The sequence below is a fragment of the Glycine soja genome, chromosome 1 (assembly GCF_004193775.1).
Source record: "Glycine soja cultivar W05 chromosome 1, ASM419377v2, whole genome shotgun sequence".
NCBI classification, from domain to species: domain Eukaryota; kingdom Viridiplantae; phylum Streptophyta; class Magnoliopsida; order Fabales; family Fabaceae; genus Glycine; species Glycine soja.
In genome coordinates, this window is record NC_041002.1 from 5,069,013 (window position 1) to 5,089,264 (window position 20,252).

Sequence of the window (20,252 nt, forward strand, 5' to 3'; positions counted from 1 at the left end):
GTTGTTGCTTCTCTTCTTCTCTGCGAGCTTCTCTTCTTCGCTGCTGCTTCTCTTCTTCGCTGCTGCTTCTCTTCTTCTCCGTGAGCCCGACTGCTTGTTTTCGTTGGATCAGACATGCCATTTTCCTTCGAGGTAGGTGTCCCTAACCTTCCTTTGCTTTTATTATGTAGTATAGCTGTAGAATTTGGGCTAGGATAGTGGAACCTTAGGTTAGTGGAACCTTAGGGTAGAAGACGTCGGAAAAAATGGGGAAAGGGTGGTTACGGTGGCGACTTCCGGAAGATCCTTGCTTTATTAAATTCTTCAGTTCATCAATGGTACATGTTGAAGGAATTTGAAATTTCTTAGGATTTTTTCTTGTGAACGTGCATCCAACAAATTTGTTCTGCGGTGTCATGTTCCATTTCCCGTTGTAATACAAGATCACGTCATGAGTACGGGGCATAGTGCGTTGAAGTAAGTTTATTACTCCATCTGGTGTTCTTCCAATGATGCATAATAACTCAATCGGACCAACACAAGAAAATTGATCATTACACATTAACATTGTGTTGACATCGTCATCATTTATCAATTTCTTACATTGAAAGCAAATTTGGTTACCTGTATGGGTGAATGGCTTCCGGTAGTGAATTTCATCCAAAAATTATTTGTCGGATAGCTGAAGGGTATTGTGTATTCTGATTTTTAAGCTTGAAAAATCACAACTGTTTGGTACTCGAATGGGCACCGGAGTCGAAGTTTGGAAGTAAACCCCAATATCATTGTGAATAATCGATCCATTTGGAAAAATGAAAGCCAACCTTGAGTTGACAATCGTCTAACTGCTAGTTTCTCCTATAAATGTCATGCTTTGTGTATCAATTGGGAGACCATGTGAAAGCAAGATAATGTGTGATTTATTAGCTGTGTCTGCTATATATATAGATGGTTATGACCGACAGATTGCTTCACTTTGTTTACAAAAAAATAGACAGGCGTGAACATGTTTCGTGTTTATGTTTCCTTCAGAATGTGTAGTCAAGTCAGTCAATGTGTTGTCGCGCTCAAACTTTAATACGCATGCATGTCATTATGTGTTGTCAATTATGACAATGATGTATGCTACACGCGTAAATGATTTTTGTTGGACCAACAATTTTTTTGCTTAACGAAACGAGTAGTTAATAATATTAATTGGTTATTAATGACTTACAACAAATTATATCGCATAATGAATACAATTACATAAACAATGCATGTTTAGTCTTCATTTAGGTCGACATAGTGTCTTTTGAATGACATCAAACTTGTGTATTGCTACATTCTACTAATATATGGAGTTATCCACTGCTTTGCCTGAGAATAACAATTGCTTGACCACAACAACGCTGGAGGCGGTAAGGGACAATGGTCTTTCAAATAAACCTGTTGTACATGAACAAAGATTATATCATGCGGTGACCGACTCAAATGAACTAGCGAAGTCATTGCATAATTGTTATACTAACTATATTCAATGTACCTGAACAAAATGATTTCCAAACACGTGACTGACACATATCATGCGGTGCCCAGAAGAATTAGGTGGTGGTTGACTTCTTAGAGGAAAAAATGTCATGCTTTGTTGTTGGGATAACGATACAAGGATTACATTATACCGTGATGCAATCATATATCCCATCTCCGTTATATCCATCCACTTGTCCACACTAACCTGAATCAACCAAACATACACATTAAGTAATTTAAAGTTTCTTATTTAAAAAATTAACCTAAAAACATACCTTCGAAAACCCATCAACAAGTAGGGACAACTTTAATTGTTCAAATCTCTCTGTGCCATTGATGAGGTTCATGTACTCATGCGACCACCTGCCAAGTTCTTTAATCAATTCATTACGCACTAACAGTCACGAATCTTCCCCCATACCTAATAAAGCAGCAATGGACCGATATCCACAGTTACCGTCCGCTTTCACATCCACAACGTCACGAATGAAACCTTGAATGAATGACGCAAATTGATCCAACATCGGGATGATCCTTGTTGGCTGAGGTGGTTCAGAACATGATGCATTACGTTTGACTGGAGAGTTGCTGCTTTGAACAAAATGAAAAGCATCAACATACTCCCAGTAAGACAGATCACGCTTTGTGGATCTTTGACTTCTTTTCATCAGTTTCTTCGGTGCACCTTTAGCGTTGACCTTTGACGAAGGATGACACATAGAGTTTTGATCAGGATATGCAATTTCTCGAAGTTTACTCTTCAGAGTTACTTTGCCAGACACATCAAGTTCATCAAACCTTTTAGATATGGTCTATATCTCTTCCTTGATGCTGACTTCCGTCTCACATAACCCTTGGTCTGAAAAGCAAAGTCTCCTCCAGAAAATATGGACTGACTCCACTGGGATGCTGCCAGCAGTATACCTAGAAAGCTCACATGCACAAGGAAGACCGTGCGTGCTTCTCATCACACAACCACAAGAAGAGGGATTGTTGTCGAGATAACGTAGACAGTCAACCTCAGAAGCAATCTGATTTAAAGCGTCCCTTGAAACCATCCCAAGAAGCCTCTTGTATAAGGTTTTTTTAAATACATGCCCAACCACATGCGTAGTGGATTCAAATGATACTTTAATTTCAACGTGTTGCAGCGTCATCATGTTGTTCATGGCATCCCAAACACTACATAGGTCTCTAACGCTATTTTGTAGTACTCTTTTGAGAGCCCAATGAGCTGATTAAACCCTACATTTAAAATACACAACAAACATGAAAATATACAACAATTAAATACCATTTATTAATAATCCTTACTAACAAATAAAATCAGTTCTTAATACCTGTTTGTTGTTGTGTTGCCTAGGTGCATGACCTTATTCGTCCATGCTGTAATAAATTTTTCCCTGGGGGGGATAATCCATGTGTCGTTAACATAGTCAATGAACATCGGCCAAGGTGAACAAGCAATTTGAAACTTCTGAAGCGACTTAGCGAACTGGTGTTCGGACGGACAATCAACCAAAGTACCCCAGTTATCCATTACATAGTCCCACGCATTTTTTTCACCGATTAAAGATATGCACTTCGCCTTCACATTCTTATCGATATGAAACCTGCACAACAAATTTGTACACTCCGGGAACACAGTTTTCACTGCATTCATCAGTCCTAGGTCTTTATCAGTGACAATAACAACAGGGAGGCAATCGTTTCTTAAAAATAGGCCTCGAAATCGTTCCAAAGCCCATACAATATTATTAACACGCTCAGCCTCCAGATATGTAAACCTAGCAGAGAATGTCATCGCTGTTGGTGTCACTCCAACAAAGTCAAGTAGTGGAAGTCTGTACCTGTTTGTTTTGTAGGTACTGTCTATAAAAAACATCAGATGACATGCATTGCATAACTTTACTACATCTGGGTGACACCAAAACAGATCACGTACCACAACTTCATCCTTCAATGTATGCCAATGAATGTATTGATCACGTTCGAGAAGCTTCATCATATGTTGCATTTCGGTATCAGCTCCTCTTATTGAAGAACGATATGCACTTCTTGCATTGTAAATTTGCTTTATCGTGGTGCAACTGTTGGCATTGTGTTCCTTCAACGTTAGCAAGATGTTTTTTGGTTTCACCATCGACTTTGTCATATCAGCAATAATTTTCTTTTCATCCTTAGTCAATCGCCCAGCGTATGGATGTCCAACTAAGGACTTGGCCAATTCATGATTGTGAATCCCACAGATCAACTTCACCATCCAACCTCCCCTTCCATGCACTGGTTTCCCACGAAGCCTGAAGGAACAACCACATTTCCTACTCCCAGTGTCTTTTCTAACGAATTCTTTATTCATACACTTGTACGTACCACTCCTTTCACACCCAATTAAGACAAATGAACTTTTTCCTCTGCTACCGGTATCTGTGTCAGACCTTATAATCACTGTAACAAATCCATTTTCATGGGCAACTGTTCGAGCCCACTGCAAAACATCATCTCGAGTACCAAATACCTACAACGCAACCCTAACATATTAATTTTTATACAAAACATCAATTCAATCAAATGACTCAAACTAATCAACATGATTACCTGAGACGTATTAAAAGCATTTGAACAATCGACATGTGGTTCAGTCACACCATATTCTTCTTCATTATCATAATCATAATCCATATAAACTTCTTGTGACATCGCATAGTCATACGCCCATTGATCTTCGTCCATCTTAAGGACATATGCATCATACACAAGTACATACAAATTATCATATAACCACATCCAAAAATTTAGTACATATTAACTAACAAACATATTAACAGGACATATACATCATATAGAACTATATTCAAATTATTATATAACCACATCCACAAATTGACTACATATTAACTAACAAACATATTAACAACTAATACAAATACATTCTAAATTTATAACTACATTATTTACTTAAACTAAACTTAACACTATAATAAACAACTAATAAAACAGTTTTCTACTATGTTACCTAAATCATTTAATATTATACCAAAATCATTATACCTAATTAAACCAATTATGCACAATTGAAAAACATATATTATAAATGATAATATTCAAACATATATATATATATATATATATATATATATATATATATATATATATATATAAATTTTCAAACAGAATTAAAAAAATTTGTTAATAATGTAACATTCCAGAAGTACTTCTTCCGGAAGTTACTAAGGTCAATTCCAGAAGAAGTGGTTCCGGAAGCACTTCTTCCGAAATTGACCTTAGTAACTTCCGGAAGAAGTACTTCCGGAAATCCAACATTCTCATTCCGGACCTACTTCCTCCTGTGGTTAAAATTTCTTCCGGGAATAGCTTTTTGTTGTTTATCTTCTCTAAAAAGAGTGAATAGGCAATTTAGTCCCTGAGATTGTAACCAGTTTGCATATTAGTCCCTGACTTAAATTTTAATTCATAATAGTCCCTAACTTTACATAAATTTTGCAAAATAGTCACTGTTGTTAAATTCTCAGGTGACGGCGTTAGTGAGGTGTATAGGTGGCAATTCAGTGCCACGTAGATTGTCCAACGTGGCACTGAGGTCTGCATCTATAAACTCTCTCTCACGCAAGGTTGCTTCTTCTTCTTCCCCAAAAAAATTAGGGTTTACGAAGCTGCTGGTTGCTTCTTCTTCTTCTTCTTCCCACGCTGAGTTGCTTCTTCTTCTTCTACTCTAAGGCTCAGTCGCTGCTGCTTGTTCACTTGATTTCTCCATGTCTGCAAGTGGCAGTTGTTGTGCATTTTCTGGTAGTTTCATTCGGCAATGCCACCATGGAAGACGTGCAACTATTCGAACTGCAATAACAAGGAGGAACCCAGGAAGGTTGTTCTATACTTGTGCATTACCCCAAACAGGCCTAGATAACTGTCAATTTTTTCAATAGGTTGAAGAAGAAAATCAATTTTCTAATTTATCTTCTGTCTCAAGAGAAACAATGGTAGTGGCTGATTTGAGGCTACAAATTGAAGCTTTGCAGAAGAAAATGAGAAATTTAACAAACATTGTGTTGTTAGGTTTTTCATTTTTAATTGTAATGTTAGTTTTAGGGGGAATGTATTTTAGGTAAAATGTGTAATAGCAGCTTTTGATATTGTAATTGTTGTTTTACTGAAGAATTTGTAGTAGGAAGTAGCTTTTGTAGTGTAATAGCAGCTTTTGTTGCTACTGTCAATTACCCATTTCAATTAAATATAATTTGTTGCTGAAATTTGTTGCTGAAATTTGCAGTTTATTAAATATAATTTGTTGTTGTATAACTTTTTGAAGTTATTGAAGTCCTACCCATTTTAAGATATGCAAATAAGTTATTGAAGTTATTGTATAGCTTTTGTAGTGTAATAGCAACTTTTGTTGTTGTATACAATTTGGTCCTACTCCAACTCCAAATCCAACACAGTGTATAATTTATAAAAGAAAGAGATGAAACATGACATTAAATCAATTTCACATAATGTTTGACATCCCAAAGCATGGTAGTTAGAAGCAATTGTTCAGTAGGCCATAATGTTTACATCATTTCACATGCCAGTGAAGCTTTCAAAATATACAACTACACATCCTAATATCAAAATGCAACAAAAAATGCTTCTTCAGTTTTCTTCATCAGCAACCTTCAAACTCATCAACCTTCAAAATGCAACAAAAAATGCTTCTTCAGTTTTCTTTATACTACATCATCTTTATCAGCAACCTTCCTTTGTTTGGCTCTTGTTATGGTTAGCTTATTCCTTGCTATTGGTGGAACAATAGTTGCAGGGACCTACATGCAAATGCCAAACATGAATAATTGTAATATATAAAAATGGAGTGCTACAACAAATTAGGTTGAGATAAAACTACTTTGTTGTGACAAATATTTACCATCAACTCCATGTCACTATCTTGTGACAAATGAGGCTGAGATAAATTAATCTCCACCGAATCTTGTTGAACATGAGCAGCAGCTTCTTCAGCCTCATTCAAAGCTTGTTCATCTTGAGATAATAGGTGGTTATCCTCATTTGAAGTTGATGGTGCAACATATTTCTTTGGCCTAACAGGAACTCCAATATTTTTACAGCTTCTAATGTTATGATTGGTTTGGCCACACCTTCCACATGTAAACTCAGCCAATTTCCTCTTTAGCTTATGTCATGTGACATTGTCCTCATCTACAGATCTCCTTCTATTTTTCTTTGGCCTTCCTCTTTGGACCCTTTTATGTGGTGGAACAGGGTGTGTATACTGTGTCTGGGCCCAATATTGTGGTCCTTGGACTGGTTCAATAAAATGCTGTGGTGGAACAGGGTGTGTATACTGTGTCTGGGCCATACTCCACAAGTGCATGTCCATTCACCTAAATTGACCTCAACCTTATTCCCCCACATGTGGACCTCATATCTCAGGCCCATGTTATCACCACACCAAATGGGATTCCATTGATTAGCGAAATGAAATTCTTTTTCTAGTCTTTTATACTGCACGGGACATAATGGTCCAAGTTTTCCAGAAAGTTTAACCTTGCGGGCAGCCATGGTTCTCATGATATAACTTCTAATTTCTTCAAGCATTGTGATAATAGGCTTGCATCTATACTGCAGAATTCTGGAATTGAATACCTCACAAGTGTTGTTGCATATATTGTCCACCTTGGGTATTGTACTGAAGTGGGCTTTTGTCCATGCTTGTTTGGGCCATTTATTCAAATACTCCCAAGCCTGGCAGTTGATTGTCTTCAAATGGGCCATATGGCCTTCAAACTCAGCAACAGTAGTGGATTTTGCACATTGCCACACAATTCCTTTAAGTTCCTTGCTTTTCCATTGCTTTGTAAAATTTTTCCAAAGATGCAAGACACAGAATCTATGAGGTTCACTAGGCATGACTTTCTGTAAAGCTGGAATAAGTCCCTGAAAAATTGCAGCAAAGTAGTAAATACTTCTGGACTAGTCCCTAACTTATGTCATTAACTTCAATTAAATACCTAACTTATGATAACAATTGCAAATCACACCATGTCATACCTTTTGCATGTCTGACATGAAATTCCACCCATTCTGTATGTAATCCCCAAGATCTTCATGCAACAAAGTTAAAAACCATTTCCAATTGTCTTTGTTCTCAATGCCCACAACAGCATAAGCAATAACAAAGATGTGGTTATTGCCATCAAGCCCAACAGCAGAGAGCAAGTTTCCTCCAAATGCACTCTTTAGGAAACATCCATCTAGACCTATGAATGGTCTACATCCAGCAACAAACCCCTTCTTACAGCCAGCAAGACAAATATATAGCCTCTGAAATTATGGTGGACCTTCTGGACTTGGCACTGTGTTGATCTTAACTGTTGATCCAGGATTGCTCCTCAACAATTCATGTGCATAATCAAATACTTTGGCATATTGTTTCCTCTCATTCCCTTCCACTAATTGCTTTGCTTCTTTCATGGCTCTCCACATCTTTGTAACTTCAATGTGCACTCCAAACTCTTGCTTGGAATATTCCAAAGCTTCAACACATTTAAGGGTTGGCTGCATTCTGAGTTTGCCCTCAAGTTTACTGACCACCCACTGTCTATTTGCTTGTTTGTTGTCACTTCTCTGCAGCAATTATGGTTATGCTTAAATGTCTTTATCTGAAAAGAGTTTCTAACTTCATTCTTTGCACAGTAGATTTCCCAATCACAAAATGCCTTCTTGCATTTTGCTCTAGCCCTCTGTTTATCATTCTTCTTCCACTTGAACTCCCTGCCCATCAATATGCTATACTCCCTCAAGGCAGATTTAAATTCATCTAGAGTACCAAACTTCATCCCTAATTCCAACTTCTGTTCACCAACTCCACTACTTTGATTATATTGAGGATAAACTTCAACATCCTCATCTTCATCATCACTACTAATGGGGATATTAAGCTCCTCTGAATGATAACATCTGTCTCAACTTCAGCTTCAACTTCATTCAACATACAAGAGAAATTTATAAACCACTCATCATTGTCAACTTCCTTTTCCTCCTCACTATCAGCAACATCTCTCTCTTCACCACCAGCATCTCTCTGCTCACCAGCTTCAGCATCCCTCTGCTCACTACCATCTCTTTGCTCACCAGCATCAGTATCCCTCTGCTCACCACCATCCCTATGCTCACCAGCATCCCTCTACTCACCAGCATCTCTCTGCTCTCCAGCACCAACATCTGCATCAATGGTGATCAAGTAAAAATTAATCATATTAATTAATTATGGTAACCATGTCGGACCAAGTACAGATGAATTAAAACTTACCTTCCTCATGGCCAGCAACAGGTACATCATCTAAATCATCCTCATTCTCAACAGCTTTTGGAATTGGATCACATTCCAAGTACAACATTTGTGGGACTTATTCTAAAATTGGATCTACTTCATGATGAAAATAAACATTTATCTCATTCTCATTTTCAAAAGCATCCCTAACTAAGTGTAATATATCTCCATCAGTTGTACAACTCCTTAACACATGATTAAAATCTAAGTCCTTATCAATAAACCAAAAACATTCTCCTATATTGCTATACTTCTTACAAGCTTTCACCAGATCATATAAGATAAATGCATTCAGGCAATCTGCAGATATATCCTCCCAAACATCAAATTCTCCGCCTATATATTCAACCTTTCCATCACTGGCACGTGGAGTGAATCTTCCTCCATGGTGCAATACTAAAGTTATATTGTCATTCATTCTACACAATCAGAAACCACAAACATTGTCATATATTAGGAAATAAAAAACCTACCTCAAACTCAAACATAGGCACATCACACAACAACATGCAATGTCATCTATAAAAACAGAGCATCATAAACGAAAATAATAAAGGATCATAAACCTCCCTACAAAGCGCGAAGACAATGCAAATGAAACCCCTCGAACATATAAAACCCCAAATCAAACCACCAAAACAATGTAAACAAAATGAACGAAACCACCAACCTGACAAAAAGCGCGAACCCTCACAATCACGAGAATGCAAGAGAGGGAAGAGCAAACCGCAAACAGTTAAAAAACCCTACAAGCAGTAGGACAGTGAAAGGGAAAATGGGTTTACTTCATTTTTGATTTCTTTTTAACCTAATTTTTCAATTCAGTCCTTGCCTTGCCACATAATATTGCTGACTTGGACTCAAACCTGCCACATTGGGATGCTTACGTGGACTGAGGTTTACCAAATACACATTTGACCAACGGAGGAAATTAGATTTTAACAGCAGGAACTTATTTGCATAACGGAGGTAAAGTTAGGGACTATTATGAATTAAAATTTAAGTCAGGGACTAATATGCATACTGGTTACAATCTCAGGGACTAAATTGCCTATTCACTCTCTCTAAAAACTAGCCAGAAAACGCAAAAAATACTGATAAATGCGTACCTCCGATGAAATAGGAAGAGCAACGACTAACACAACTTCAAATACGGAACAACTGCTTCACGGGACCACCAAATCTTCAAATACGAAACAACTACTTCACAGGACCACCAAATCTTCAAAGCTTTTTACGGAAGGAGAGCAATAGCAAGAACACGGGGATGCAGGTGAAATGGAAGGGTGTAAAACGAAAAACCAGCGCAGTAAATTTAAAGAAAACTATACAGGGGCAAAATCATCATTACATATGCATTAAATATTATAGTATTTTTAGTTATTATTATAAAATGAAATTTATTTTTAGTTGACGTTGTTATAAAATTATAATTATTTTTTTATTATATATTAAGTTTTGTAATACAAATTAAATGTTATCATAATAAATATTTTATATTTTTTATAAAATATACGAATTAATTAATTTTTATGATTTAAATTATACTAAATTGTCACACAAATTATTATTTACATTTACATGCGCGTAAAAAAGGAATTACAAATATTAGTCATAATTATGTTCACTAATAATTTATGTATAATAATATTATTTATTTTATAACGTAATTTATTTATTAAAATTAAATAATTAGAAAAACATAGTATTTTAAAAAAACAAACAAATTCCGGAAGAACCTTCTTCCGGAAGAAGAAGGTTGTCTTCCGGAAGACCCTTCTTCCGGAAACATTTCGGAACACGTTCTTCCGGAACGTATTCTAGAGTTCTTTCGGAATCACACCTTCTTCTTCCGGAAGAAGGTTCTTCCAGAATTTTCCGGAGGAAGGGTCTTCCGAAATGTTTCCATAAGAAGGGTCTTCCGGAGACAGCCTTCGCGGAAGGGCAAAATTGCCCATTCACTGTTTGCTGGGTGCCCCAGCAATATTGTTAGGTGCACGTAGCAACTCCCCAAACAACAGCACGATTGGCCCAGTGTAATGGTGTCTCTTGTGGCAAAGAGCTTTTGTTATTTCCCAGATATCCATAATATTAGTAATTAAAAATGATATTGTTAGTATTTTTCTTACACAGTATTAGATTTTCAGAGTGCTGCACAATTTTAACTATCCAGATCTCACGATCACAAATGTTAATTTCCACTATTTATTTTCCTACATTGTCTTTCTTCAACTGTCCTCTTGCCAATTGTGAGCGAAAATTATTCTGATATTTTATGTTGTTTTTTTAAAATGGGATTTATGTTTCTCGTTTCATTCTCTTAGTTGAAACATAAATATATATTGTCTCTTCTCTTTTTCTCTAAAATCTACCTCTCATATATAATGTAGGAAAATAGTTTATATGAGAGTATAAGAACAACACCACAAATTTTACGTGAAAAATATTCTCCAATGAATTCTGTGAAATTTTGTCTGACAAAATATTTCCACTTTGAAACTTAAATTAAAAAAATTCTCTCTTGTTCAAGATAATTACACAAAGAATCTCACCTCCTCAAATGGTGGACACAAGTTCTCTCCACTCATAAAGTTTTACCAGCAATGATGGAAATGTCACTTTTTTCTCACAAAGAAGATTTCTAGATGAGATTATTCAATTCTTGGCAAATTCTCTCTTTATGAAGCAAAGGAATATGACTATATTCATAAATGTAACTCTTCCTAAGAAAATAAATATCAATTATCCATCATCCAAATACATTCATCCCATTCCACCATCTTTTAGTGGTGGTGATAATTTTCAAAGAATTACACCTCGTGGTATACGAAGTGGTTAGTTACCAATTATTTATTTATGGTACTTCATTAATTAAGGAAGAAATCACACCATATTTTTAGATTAACTTAGAAAAATCTCAAATTCAAAGTGTTTTTTTTAGACAAAATTTATAATTAGTTTAAGAAAAAAAAGGTTATGTACTCACAGTGTAAAAAAATTATATTTATTCCGTTATAACTGATCATGTATAATAAATTTATTTCTTATAATATAATTATCTTAAAATAATTCAAACAGTAATTTATGATTAGATAACAGTGTAATTTTATTTTATATTATTAGCACATAAATATTAAACTCTTAATTTAATAATTAAAAAAAAATATTTTACAATATGATACATGACTTCTTCATTATGTATCTCTTATTTTATTTATTTTTTATATTCTTCCTTCTAATATACTATTATTCAAATTTAATTTTTCAAATTTAAATTTAACACATCATATCAAATTAATAAATATTAAGTTATTTGCCACATATACTATTATTCAAATTTAATTTTTCAAATTTAAATTTAACACATCATATCAAATTTAAATTTAACACATCATACCTTCTTTTTCATGCCACTATGCTAAGCCATCAATCACTTGAACGAGTAGAGCATCTCTCAAAATTAGTTATTTGCGAATTGGATTGAATCCGCTTTAAAGAAAAAAAATCATCCTATTAAATTATTTTGATTTAATTAATTTATCATCCAATTAATTTAATTTAATTTTTTAATTCAACTCGATCTAATTTAGAGTTATTTAGATTTGATGGATGTTTGATTTTAATCTTACTTTTAATTTTTTTTAGAAAATATTAAATAAAAGGTAAAATATACAATAAAAAATAACTTAAAATATCAAATATTTTATTTTTGTCATTATATAATTAATAATAAAATATTTATGCATCTTAACTCAAATAATTGATAAAAATGTCTTTAATTAAATATATATTTTAATAAATAGATATAAGTTATATGATAATTTTATAAATCTATAAAAAATAAAAATGAGTAATATTATATATATATATATATATTCAGTTGGAATTGATTTCTAAAATTAAATCTAAAATCCAATCTGATTCAATAAAAAAATTTAATTTTTCAATCTGTTCGTTTTTTAGTTTATTCCATTTTTAATTTTTTGAATCGATTTTTTTATTGATCTATTTATGAACATCCCTTACCCACAAGGAGAATAGAGGATCAACAATACGTGGTATCCACTACTATCCTCCCAAATCAAACCCTTGGAACTAAACCCCTTAGCAGGTGTCAAACTAGACTTACCTTAACATCTCTTCAGAATCTTGGGCTGCCCAATTGATCATCACCTCTTTGGGTTTTCCACTTTTCTACCCAATCAAGACTCAAGAGACCAACAACAATAAAATCATCATCCTTATGATACAGTCACTGTTTATTTTATTTTTCTTCTCACCAAAAATTTAGACCAATAGAATATCATATATTCATTGGGATCAGGACAGGACAGGACAGGACAGATCTTTGAACTTTTTTTTTAACTATAAATATTTTATCAAAAGATTTGATCCACTCAACTAACATTTACAAAAATATTTAAATATCCACTAACCAAACTTTTATATAGGTTTACAAAACTTAAACTCGTATATTTGTAAAATGAGTTGAATCTTTTTAAATTTGCACATATTTTCTTCACTTCAAACTGAGTATAATTATCATGGATGATAAAATTCTTCTTTTTTGAGTATTTAATATAAATATATATTTAGAATTCAAACTCAAAATCTAATGTGACACCAAATTAACTCACGTGCTGGGTAATATATGAGTTGGATCTTTAAGGGCTAAATAACTTTTGTTAGCTTTATACTAACTATTTAGTGCACAGAGGCTATGTCAATGAAGTAGCATAAAGTGCAGTGTCAGCTAAATCTCTTTAGTGATGGTGGGATATTGGGCTCGTATTCCTTTTAACGCCTTAGCCTTAGTAATGGCCAAGCTGTGAAATACATCCTGTCCCCATATAAACCATTACAAAAACATTGCAGATATATGTACTCAAAGCTATGGTGTGACCCAGATTGCCCAACAGCTTTATCCCAATCTTTCTCAAATGGTACAAGATTATCCACATATCACAGCTATGATCATCAATAGGAGCTTCATTTCACCTTGAATTTCAGCCTATACAATAGAAACTACACAAATTATTTACTAACCAACCTACTCCCATGATTCATTAATTAAGTCTCTCTTATTTTTAAAAACTGTTTTCTACCTTTTTTGACAAAAAAAAACTATTTTCTACTTAAAAACAGAAAAAAAATGATAATAGTTTTTATAGATATATTTTATATTATAAATTAAAATATACAATTTAGAAAATAAATCTCTCATCTCTCCCACTCTTTCTAAATTAGAAATTATCAATGTCAACTCTTTTCTCTCTTTTAAATATGCATGTCACACATTATTTTAGCAACAAATCAAAATACTTTCATTTCAATCATTTCAAATCATCCTCCTTTTATTGTCTACTCAATCTTGTTAATGGTCTATCTCTGATAATCTATCTTTGTTTTTTTTTTAATCTTTATCACTAAATTAAAATTTCAATAGTCCTGATTAAAATAAATTGTTAATGGTTAAAAATAAATTTATCTCTTAATTTAAATTATTCATTATAAATCTAAAATATAATTATATTTTCAAATATATTTATGTTTCTTAATTATATTTTTTAATTATATAAAATAAATATTTATCATGGGTAATGCCAAAATAAAATACTAGTTATTTTGAAAATATTTTTTTAATAAAAAATAGAATATCTCTAAATTGTTGGAATTTTCAAAGTTCAATTTTATACTACTTATATTATTTCTTGCAGTATCATATCATTTCTGTGACTCTTAATTTATAAAATTTAGATTCTGAAAATTGTTGGCTTAAATATGCTGTTTTTAGTTCCTAGAAAATGTGTGTATTTTAATTTTGGTCCCTATGATTTTTTTCTTTGTATCCCTTTAAAATTTTAAATTATTAGTTTTAGTCCCTATAAAATGTGAGAATTTCAGTTTTGGTTCTTATTAAAAAAAAACTATTTTCATCCCCAAATTTTGAAATCGCTACTATTTCCCCTAATTTCATTTTAAGTGGATGAAACATTTATTATAGGGATATTTTTCTTTTGAGTATCACATGTTGACATTGTACCCCATACATTAGGGGTATTTGCAGCGCAATTTGATTCAGCTTTTGTTTAAAAAATTATCCAAATCAAATATATAATTATATTTTATTTGATTTGAATTAATTTAATGTCAAATTTGAACCTATCCAAGCCAAACAAATATTTTACATTTTAGTTTAGATTGATTTTTACTAAAATAGTTATTCTATTAAAAAGTTGTACTTTTTTTTCATCTTTTAAATCAAATTATATTAAAAAAGTGTTAATAAGAATCTATAAAACTTGATATTATTATGTTGAATATATTACAATAAAAATATGTCAAAATTCATTACATTTAAGTACCTAATAGCCAAGATTACATCTATGCATTATATTATATATTGTACCTAAGAAATATCATAATAAAGAAATAAAAAAAAATTATCAATATCATGCATGATATTTTTTAGTATTCAATATTAACATGTATTGATAAATATTTTCCTTTTGGCAAGAATTGATAAACATATTCCTAATTAGTATTGTAAGTCTCGTTTCTATTATCAAAATAAAAACATTAAAATAAATAATATAAATGTTATATATTATTATATGTAACTAAATATTATAATATAAATAACTTAAATATATTTTTTATATTTATTATATATTTTCATTTTATTACTTAAACATTATAACTAAATATTTTTAATTTTTATTTTAATAACTGTTGTCACTCATAGTCGTGAAATAATGAAGTGACACTCATATCTTATGTGGCATTTTGTTAAATGTATCACATCTGTCAAAATAAATTAAAACAAAAAGAAAGACCAAAAAGAGGAAAGAAGAAGAAAATTTGAAGTATTAAAATTTAAATATATTAATATAACATTTATAGAATTGTTAAAGTTGTTGAGTTCGTTCAAATTGAAAAAAAATCTGAAAATTAAATTAATTATAATTAATTTAATTCGAATTTGAAGTAAAAGGAAAATCTGTTAACAAAATTAACTTAAATCAAATTGATAAGTTAGATTCATCCACCTCACAAAGACCACAAGTAATTTTTGTGCAGATTTCTTAATTAAGAAGAACTCAGATTTCAATACTAGCTTCGTGAGATTCGTCCCTAGAAGGTAGGGGTGGGAATAGGTCAACTTGACCTACAGGGGTCTGGCTTACATAAAGTTTGGCGTGAATCGGTCTATTTAATTAAAAGGTTAGATTCAGACTTTTTTAGAAGCCTATTAAATTAAATAGATCAGACTTAAACTTATTAAAAAGTCTGATAAGTCTGATAGGCCGGCCTATATATATGTATATATATTTATATTATTTTTTGGGTACACTTAATATTTTTTTTAAACTAGCATACTTTGATTACACATTACTGCTCCCATAACTTCTATTCCTATAATCAAGTAAGACTTTGATTACAATTTAGCTTTCCTATTCCTGTCAACGTTTCTTTTTCCTTTAACTTTCCTATTACGTTCCTAATAGAGCAAAGGAATATTAAAGATTTAATGTAAAAAAGGTTTTTAAAAAGGTTATCAGGACAGACTAGGCTTTTAAAAAGGTTAGGCCGAGTCAAAATAAAAACATTTGATAGATTATAGGTCAGGCTCAGGCCTCAAAAAATCATCGTAGGCTAGACTCAGTCCTTTTAAAGTCTGGCCTGACTTCCTATTCCCACCCCTACTAGAAGGGCTCTTTTGGGCTAATTTTAGTAGGTATGGCTTAGCTCGGTTAATTTCTATGATGTAACTTATATTTTGTGGGATTCACTTATTTATCCAAAAAATATTGATTTTATGAATGTATAAAAAAGTCATTTAACTTTTAGACATTTAAAAAAAATGTAAAAATCATTTTTTTATTTGGTTAAATTTATAAACAATATTTTTATTTTAAATTGTGAAAATATTATTTGAATTTCTTTTTTGTTGTGAAATAGTATGAGTTTGTGCATTACGTATGATAAATATCATTTTATATAAATTATATTATAATTGAAATTTAAAATAAAAAATATTTTGAATATATTAATTATATCTTAAATTTATAATAAGTAATTTTTTATATAAGATTATTTTAATTTTTGATGTTTTAAAAAATATTAAAATTTAATTTAGAGATAGATATAAAAGAGATAGAGATAAATGAGAGAAATTTCAAATAGTTGAAAGAGAAAGTTTTTTACTAGTGTGTGAAATGCATTTCTAAGGAGAGTAAAAGTCATGTATTCTAATTTATAATATAAAAATATATTCTACTTTTTCTTCAAAGGTTAGTTAAAGCAACTTATCAAAATATGTTCTTTTTCATATTTTAAATTCTTTTAAAAGCTTAAATAGATACCCAAAAAATTTAAAATTAATTTTTCAGAAAATGTTTAATTAATAAACAATTAAAAAATAATTAAATCAACTATTTTTTTATATAAATTTATTTTTTTGGTATAATTTACCTCAAATGGTGTAAATTTTTGTGATAATTTTAGTTTTATACTTCAACAAACACACTTTTTTACTACTACGCTCATTTAAATATTTGGTACAAAATATAATATTAATATGATTTTTATATAAAAATACTTCAAAATTTAAATTTTATTATTTTTTAATTTATTATATTTTTATAATCTTATATATTATCTTTTAAAATATAATATATATAATTAAATGATATTTTCACATAAATTAAAATATGTCTACTTTTATAATTTTTATTTTTATTTTATATATTATATTTTTATAATCTTATGTATTTTTATCACACTATTTAAAAATTATTTTATAAATTAAATATATAATATAAATGTTATCTTTAATCTATATTTTTTTACATAAATTATAATTTTATAGAATATTAGTATTTTATTGTCTTTTTAATATTTATATATGCAATTTAATGACAAAATTTTATTTACCTATATTAAGATATTTTTGTTATTTATCATAATAGTATTTTTTATTTATATTTAACATTGTTTAATCAGGTACAAATTTTTTAAAGAATTAAATTATATAGTAAAGATACATAACTAAATAAAATGACAGTATTTTCTATTTTTTAAAATATTTATGCATATAATTTATTGACATTATTTTTTATCTATATTATAATAAATAACATGAACATCTTAATATAGATAAAAAAAATATTATCACTAAATCACAAGCATTATTGTAAAAGATAAATATAATATGTAAAATAAAAATAAAACTTATATAAATATACACATTCTAATTTATGTGAAAATATAATTTAATCTTATATATTATATTTTAAAAGATAATATATAAGATTATAAAAATATAATAAATCAAAATAGAATAAAATTTGAATTTTAAACTATTTTTCATAAAATTTATATTAATACTATATTTTGCATTATTCAAATGAACACCTAGATGTAATGATAAAAAAAAAAAATGTGTTTCTTACTGTGAATGTATGAGTATGAAAGCTTTGATGATATCAAGATGTAAGCAATACAAAGATTGTTCTAAGTCAAAATTCAAGATTAAGAAAACAAGATCAAGAGAAGATAAGATTTAGTTTATTTTTGTTAGAAGAATCTCTTAGTGGTTAAAAAGTTTTGGCCTCAAAAACATGATTTTCAAATGATTACAAAAAGTTTTAAAAATATTTTATCATTGCTAAAATAAGTATTTTTCATTGGTAATTGATTACGAGAGACAGATTACAAATTGGTTTGTCAAAAAAAAAGTTTAAATTTTGAATTTTGAAAATTGTAATCGATTACCTATTAACGAAACTTCATAAATTCAAATTGAAAAGTTATGACCCTTCAATGTATTATAATTATTAAGAAGCTGTAATCGATTACCAATAAGAGAATTTTTTAGTCACATCTCTTCAAAAGTTTTTGAAAAGATCACCTAGGGCTTATAAATATGTGACTTGCCTATGAAAATCTTCAGAATTTTTTAGAATCTTATTGTCTTATTCTCTCATAAATAAATCATTAGTCAAATACTTGCAAATCAATTGAGTATTCTTCTAAGATCTTCAACTTATATCATCTTCTCTAAAAGAGAGAAAAACTTATGTACTTTCTGAGAAGAGTTGTTGTGATCAAGAGACTGTTTGTCTCTTGAACTGTGAGAATCCTGAACATAGGAGAGAGAAATCCCTAGGTAGTTCATAAGTTGTAAAATTTTTTTTGCAAAGATAGTGAAAATCTCAAGTGAGTTGCTTGAGGACTGGACATAGACATGAAAAGTGGCCGAATCAGTATAAATCGAGTTTGCATTCCTCTCTTCTCTTATCTTAGTTATTTTATTACAGTTTATTTTGTTTTGCGCATTTAAAAGAACATTATTAAATTGATTATTTTTCTTCTTATGCATTCAGAACCTATCATATATCATTTAAAAGGAGGTTAAAATTTGTTAGTAAAAATTTTTTAAAACTTAATTCACTCCCCCTCTTAAGTTATTGAGGTCATTTGTCCAACACTTATTTCAATGATGATGGTTCTTATCACAAATACTAATTGGCGACTAAGATAATCTATGTTGATATATAGAGAGACTTAAATAGTGAATTAAAAAATAAAAAAAAAATGATTTAATGTGTAAAAACAAAATAGAGGTACGAATTTTACAATTAAACCTACTTTTATTTAACAATTTCAATTTTCGAGAAACAATCATTACGCATTTTCCTTGAATAATTATATGTCCTTTTCATTTCATGACATATTTATTACTAAACTAGTCAATCATTTTAAATATATTTTTTAAAAATCATGTTCAAATTTCCTCAATTAATATAAAAGCATAATAAGATATTTACTAATTATTGATCAAAACAAAATTTTATCAATTAAAATAAATTTAGAAATTAAAAAATTTATATACTTATGCTTCTAATATCTCAAACTAATTTTATATTAATCAAAATAATTTTTATGCTAATTATTTATATTCATATATATTTTAAAGTATCCTTACAATTCATTAATTTTTTCTAAATAACAATTTAATTTTTAATCGTGTACAAAAAGTTTATTAAAATACTCTACATATTTTTAATTTTTTTTCTAATTCAAAAGAAAATTGGTTGACTCTCAATTAAATATTCTTAATAAGAAAAATATTCATACACTCTACTATATATTTTACTAATAAACGTATTGCTTCTATTGGTAGGTTTGCCCAGTGCATGATGAAGATATTGTATAGATATTATCATGGTGAACGATACACGTGAACAACATATTTTTCTTTAAAGTAAACAAATATCAGTTCCATTGTGATAAGAAAATAATGGAATTGATTTGACAAAAAGGTAGAAAAAACGCAGAAATGAATAATAACGTTGAAATGTACTACAAAAATAATTGGTGGATTGTGGGCATATGGATTTTGGATATGCCT

General features: G+C 30.3%; 1 protein-coding gene across 1 annotated transcript; it reads right to left on the minus strand.

The window, feature by feature from the left end:
- Window positions 1-6,702: 6,702 nt before the first annotated feature.
- Window positions 6,703-8,115, minus strand: LOC114406675. Its single transcript, XM_028369447.1, has 2 exons — window positions 7,555-8,115; window positions 6,703-7,440 (listed from the first exon to the last, which is right to left on the minus strand). The coding sequence occupies exons 1-2, from the start codon at window positions 7,570-7,572 to the stop codon at window positions 6,703-6,705; spliced, it is 756 nt and encodes a 251-aa protein (XP_028225248.1). The 5' UTR covers window positions 7,573-8,115.
- Between the last annotated feature and the right edge of the window lie 12,137 nt (window positions 8,116-20,252).